Below are 6,000 nucleotides of genomic sequence, written 5' to 3'. Positions count from 1 at the left end.
AGCTCTGTAAGCTCTGCATCTCCCCCTCAGAAAAGGGGACTTACTAGTAAAGCTGGCCACATACAGCGACTCTTCCAGCCTTCATACGAATCATTAGGAAATAGTGATTGCGTTCTGGAAGGCTGCTGGGAGACAGCTCCCAGGGACCCCGCTGGAGGCACAGTGCCTGTCATGAAAGGGCAGGATGCCCGGCAGTAGAGCCGTCTGCACGCATGCTGGGAACAGAAGAGGGTTTCTGGTATTCCCTAATGAGCTTGGTTATTTAGCTAAAGGGATTTCTGACTGCTGTGAGAGTTACCACCGGGGTGTTTCTTGCTGCTCATAGTATCACAGAAGAGAAGACACATAAATTGAGGTGAGAATTATTAAGCAAAATGAAAACAGGAGACCCCAAAACTAAAAAGATATAGTCATTGCAGCCCCAACATACAGAGCTCAGAAGCCATCACTCTCACCCTTACAACAAGAAAAACCTGCAAAACTGAACACTGAGGATGTTTCTCGCACCCAGAGGAGAATGGAGGTGGCAGGGCACCGGGCTTCCCGGCCTCTGCAGAGATGAGTGAATCCAGGGAGTCAGGGCTGAGATCTGCTTCCCGGAGACACAAGGCCGGTGGACACTGCAGTGGGAATTTTGATGAATTGCTGGCAGCTGAGAGTGGAGCCGTGTGGGGTGAGAAAGTTCATGTGGACACACTCAGGGCGCCACCCACTTGTGGATTTTACCTCCAGAAAAGAGTGGACTTGAGCACCAGCGTAAGTTAGCGTGAAGGGCTCGCAGTCGCTCCAGGCAGTCGGTAACAACGACTCGCCACTCGAAGCACGTCTGCTGCTGTGTTAAGCACCTTCCACACCTCAGTATCTCTCACAGCCAGTTTCTTTGCCTGGAATACAGCACGATGACACCTGCTTCCAAGCCATAAACTAAATGAGAGGAATAATTTGCCCAAAGACGTACACTGGGAAGAGCAAAGCCAAGACTCTAACCGACACCCGCCTTTCCAGCCACACTGTCCACTGCGTGACTCCGGTGCCCAAAACGCGCCCCCCCACTTGCACAACAGACATGTCACGGGTCGCTTTTGAACTCTGTCAGTGGGCAAAAGCAGCCACATATGATTAACTTATTTGACAAGATGGAGACTCTTCCTGTTTGATTTTGGGACTGTTAACGCGATGACAACGGACAACAGCAGACACCTGAGAAGATCTTCTCACTCTTCACGGGGCACCGCACGCAACGTGCTCTGTCGGCAGCCCGGTGGGCAGCGCGGCTTGTCACAGGTGAAGCCAGTTCCTTCCTCCACTTTCTAGATGAAGAAACTGAGGATGTGGAGGGACTGGGAAATAGAAACCAAATTGTGTGGCTTGATTTTTCATTCAGAATATTCAGACTCAACCGTCACTACCTGGATAAATCTAGACCAACCTTAACAACTGGCTCAATAATATGGCTGTGTCCTAAGGGGGCTGCTGGTCCACTGCTCAGACTTGTGATTCTAAAATGTTGCAATGCAGTCTGCATGGAGCGGTTGCTCTGCCTTGATTTGTTTTTCTTAGTTCTCAATTTTTCACCTCTATCCGAATGCGGCCTAATTAGATCACGACTTCACAGGCACCAAAAGAAAAAAGGCAGAGAAGAAAAGGAAAAGAAAAAAAAGCCTTGGGGGCCTGCCAATACTTCCACTGCAAAAAGTAGAGGCACTCTGCTGCCCTCCCCCAAATACGCCCCGGTCACTCACGCAGACTGGACCCCGCAGGCCGCCCCCCGCCCCCGCAGCGCCGGCCCTGGGAGCAGGGTGCCTACATCCTCAGCTGTAGCCGGTGGGGGCGCTGCCAAGAGCCCGGGGACCGGCCCAGCTCCTCCTCCGCCCCCTCCACTTCCTCGCCTTCCCTGTGCAGCGGCGCCTGGCAGAGCCTCGCGTGCCACCTCCCGACCATCCCGGGAAGATTTGGCGACGGGAGCCCGGGCCGGAGCAGCAGGGAGAGCGGGCGCCCGCCCCCCCGAGTTGCCCTTCTCAGTTCACCCCCGCAGGGCGGGCGGGGCGCCTGGTCCGCCGGCGCTGGAGGGTGGGGAGAGGTCGGCGCACGAGCGGAACGCGAGCCCGCGCGCCCCGCAGCCGCGGCTCTGCCCGGGGGGCGGGAGGGCGCCGGTTCCCGAGCTGCCGCGGGTTTCCCCACCCCCTGCTCCGGGAAAAGCCTAGCCCTGCAGCCCCCGCCCTCGCCGCACGCGTACCTCCTCGCCCCTCCTCGGAGCTCCTTTTGGATCTGCTCGCGCTTCTGGTCTGGAGAGTCCTGGACTGTTTCCCAGGAAGGCAGCCCTGGGCAGAGCGCCCTCGGAGCCGCCGGCGCCGGCCCGGCTCCCTCTGGGGTCCCAGCAGCTGCTTCTCCTTCCTCGGCTGGGCTGCAGGGCTTAGCGTCCCTGGACGAGGAGCCGCACGGACACCTGCCGCTCGGAGACGTCGCCCGGACTTGGCCGGGGAGGGAGCACCCACCTCGCCTCCGGGAGACTCCCACTTCGCCACCCTCCACGCGCTAAGGAAGTTTTGAAGGTAGAAAACCGAGCCCCCCAACTTCCTCTGGACATGAATCAAACAGCAGGAGCCTCCAATAACGTCAGGTGTCCCCCAGGGAAAAGCCACAAGGTAAGGGACCCGCGACGGAGAGGCTGGTGCGGGACCTGGCGAGCAGGCGGAGGCGGCAGTTTGCGGGCAAGTGGACCTTGCTGGTTTGTGGATTCCGAGACGCCGGCCCCTCCACGGCGGGTGGAGGGGGTCCTTGAGTCCAGACGGCTAGTGGGGCGCTGGGGTTTGTGAGAATAGGTGGTGTTCAGTCGCCGGAGAGCCAGCGGCAGGCTCTGCAGTGCACTCGCTCTGGGCCACTCGGGGCTCGGCAGGCTCGCGGGCAGGTGCGGCTGTTCCCCGGATTGCTGAGCTTGCGGGGAGGGGGAGAGGTCCGCGGTGGGAGGCAGGGCCCCTTGGAATCAGAACGCGACCCCTGGGTCAAAGCGTGCAGAAGGGGCTTCCCGGGAAGCATTCTAGGCTGTGCCCGGGCGCACGCTCTTGTCAGTGTCGTGGACACGTGCTTAATTAACTTTAATGGGCCCCATGCGTGCCTGGGATGATTTCCAGGAAATTACTGTGGTGTTCGGAGAAAAGAGTGGGGACAGCGGCCTGAGGAGCCGGCCCAGAACCTCTCTAGTGGCCCAGAGTGAGAGGGGCGAGCCTAGGGGAGCGTCTTTTCCCGCGCGCTGAGCTGCGGACTCCACGGAGGTCTGGGTTCCCCGGCGGTCACCTGCGCGCACAGCCGTGCTTGGCCCTGGCCAGTCCCCTTCTGTGCCCGCGGGTCTGTGCTCGCCTTAGGCTGTGTTTTGTTTACAAGGAATTTCCTTACCTGGGTTACACAGGGAAGCTGTACAGCCATGTACGCATCAGTGTACTTTAAAAATATTTCAGAGTATTTTAATTTTTTTAACTGAAAGAAGGCAGGGATTTTTCGGTCTTAGCTTTGATGTGTATCCTGAATCTGTGCTCTAAGCTTTTGCGTTGTGCTTGCTAAACTTATTTTTGCCTCTACGTTTTTATTCGCAGAGGCATGTGTGTTGATGAGTATGTTATTAGAAGGCTGTTGCCTCTAATATCTATTTGCTGGGGGTTGGACACGTGTGGAGCTGGAGTTAATAATGATATTGAGTTCATTTGGTGGGTCAAGCAACTCCTGGTCTGTTGAGTTATGTAAGATCAGGATTTAGGATGGAATATTTTTATTTCGATTAAATGATATACAGCATTATCTGCTTCAGTCAGATCGGGTGAGATAGTTCAATCAGCAAATCATATCTTGGTCTCTGTTCTCATTAACTATGATTCGAGCAGTTACACTTTTCACATATACTTTATTTAATATCCATAGGAAATGTCTAGTATGTAGTACCTGAGTTATAAGACTTTAAATTAAAAATAAGAAAGTTTCTCTCACCAGTGAGTATATAGTGGAGGCAGACGTTCAGAAGACCATTCAGTAATTTCTTTTAAAAAATGCCTTCGGTTCCAATGGTAAAGTGGCTTCTTGGCAATACTGCAGCGTATTGATACCAATAAAACTTTCCGGGAAGACTTCAAACGCACAGCAACCACTTAGAAGGTCCTAGAAAACCTTTGGTCGTGAGTTAGGGATCACTCTGTGCAGGTAGCAGGTGTCCAACTCATGCTTAGTCCACTGAATCGTAATAATCCAATAAACCGTCATCACCAAGCATGCATATCAATCAGAGCAAACATTGTGAACTCCTAAGTTCCAAGAACCCAAATGCAAGTTTAGAGGTTGCCTTCACTCTCTGGAACACAGCTCTAGTCACACCTGCCCTTCATGCTTTAAAATCCTGGATAGTCCCCGTGGCCTAACATGAGATTATGATTAGCCATCTGCTGGAAGAAAAAATAAAAATCCAATCCGTTTCCTCAAGGAAGAACCCAGGCACATTGTAGTGCGTCCTTGGGGTCTGTAGACTGTCTTCAGTGGTTTGCCGTGGCGGTGGCTGCGGCGAGGTGGCAGTGCCGGCAGGGAGTCTCAGTGGATGTTATGGAGAGAACGAGGGGCAGGTCAGTCTGCCCTGGAAAGCTCTGGACAGACCACATGATACCTAGGTTTCCATAGTCTTAATGAAACATGAACTCAGTAACATCAGTTTATTTTACTAGAAGTTTGAAAAAGGTGTGTTTCTGTTTTGCATGATGTTCTAAGGGTTCATCTCGGGGGATTTCTGGAAAATGCTTCAGTTGGACCTACTATTGTGTTACCTCGTTCACTCCCTGGTTACTGTTAGAGATTTCTGTTGGCAGCTTACCGTGGTTTGTTCTCATGCAGACCTTCCTTGGGAAACACTGATTGTTTTTCTCATTTTGGGGGCTACTCAGTGGTTGAGTTCAGCCATCTTTAGATGTGTTCTTTACCCCTGCATCATTCTCAAACATGGAACCCCAGAATTAGGAAAGAAAGCTCCTTTTTGTAGCTCTCTTGCTCCTGACTGTGGAGGTAACTGACCATCTGCTAACAGCTACCAAGGACTACAGAGGGTACCAGCCCCACGGTCATCCCCGACACTGGGCAGGAGCCACTGTTCTGAGAGGATCACTCCAGGAGGGACAGTCCCCTGGGACTGGGAGGGTGAAATGTCCCCCTGGGACCATGCAGCCTTACCTGCCCCGTGTTGGTCTGGCGCTGGGCACAGTGAATGGGACTCGTCAGGTGCTGGTCAAGCACTAGTCGACAGCCAGGGCTGTTCTGCCATAGTTGTGGGAGGTCTGACTGGCAGTTGGGTGCAGCCTGCCTGGGGCAGCCCCACTGGGGTGGGCTCTGCGTCCACGGGGCTCGCCGACCTCTGCCAGCTCTGGGATGATACCCTCTAGAAACTCATTAAGCATCTTTTCTTTCTTTTTTAAAAAGATACAAAATGCTACACACTTTATGATACCAATTTCATAGAAATAGACATGTGAAGACAAAAGATAGTCAGAAAATACACCAAACTGTTACCTCTGCTGAGCTCAGAATCAGGAGACAGGTGTCTACATTTTCACTGTGTTTTCCACTTAAGTCTTCCATAGTTGTAATGGGTCGTGGGTTTTTTCGTTTTGAATGCTTAATGAATATATTTGGCAAGGATATTACTAAAAAATATAAACGTTTAAAATTTTGGTTTTGAAACTTACATACCATTGTACAAGGACTTTTTCAAAATCCAATATAACCTTTATGGAAAGATGAGCCAGCAGTTTTATTATTTACACAAAATGTGTGCATTTCTTTGTCATCCTCTAAAAGATACACAAGTCTTCCGGGGTGAAAGGTGTGGGTTACTGATGCATCTCAGTATTGCAAAAGAGATGACTTAAACTTCAATATGCAGTCATTCAAATGTATTTCAAAATTATTCTTTAATGTATTGTCTTTAAATTTTTTTTTTGCTTAAATTTTTTTCCATAGTTGTCAGTTTCTTAC

At 51.8% G+C, this 6,000-nt stretch overlaps 1 protein-coding gene across 1 annotated transcript in view; it reads left to right on the top strand.

Annotated features, from left to right (window-relative positions):
* The first annotated feature begins 2,364 nt into the window (after positions 1 to 2,364).
* Positions 2,365 to 6,000, top strand: part of DPP6 (dipeptidyl peptidase like 6) — an 837,334-nt gene continuing 833,698 nt past the window's right edge. The window contains exon 1 of the mRNA XM_072964103.1: positions 2,365 to 2,645. Coding sequence (XP_072820204.1) covers positions 2,586 to 2,645 — 60 coding nt within the window. The 5' untranslated portion in view covers positions 2,365 to 2,585. The remainder of the gene's footprint in view (positions 2,646 to 6,000) is intronic.

The sequence above is a fragment of the Vicugna pacos genome, chromosome 7, assembly GCF_048564905.1.
Source record: "Vicugna pacos chromosome 7, VicPac4, whole genome shotgun sequence".
Taxonomy (NCBI): domain Eukaryota; kingdom Metazoa; phylum Chordata; class Mammalia; order Artiodactyla; family Camelidae; genus Vicugna; species Vicugna pacos.
This window is presented reverse-complemented; position numbering and strand designations above follow the sequence as displayed.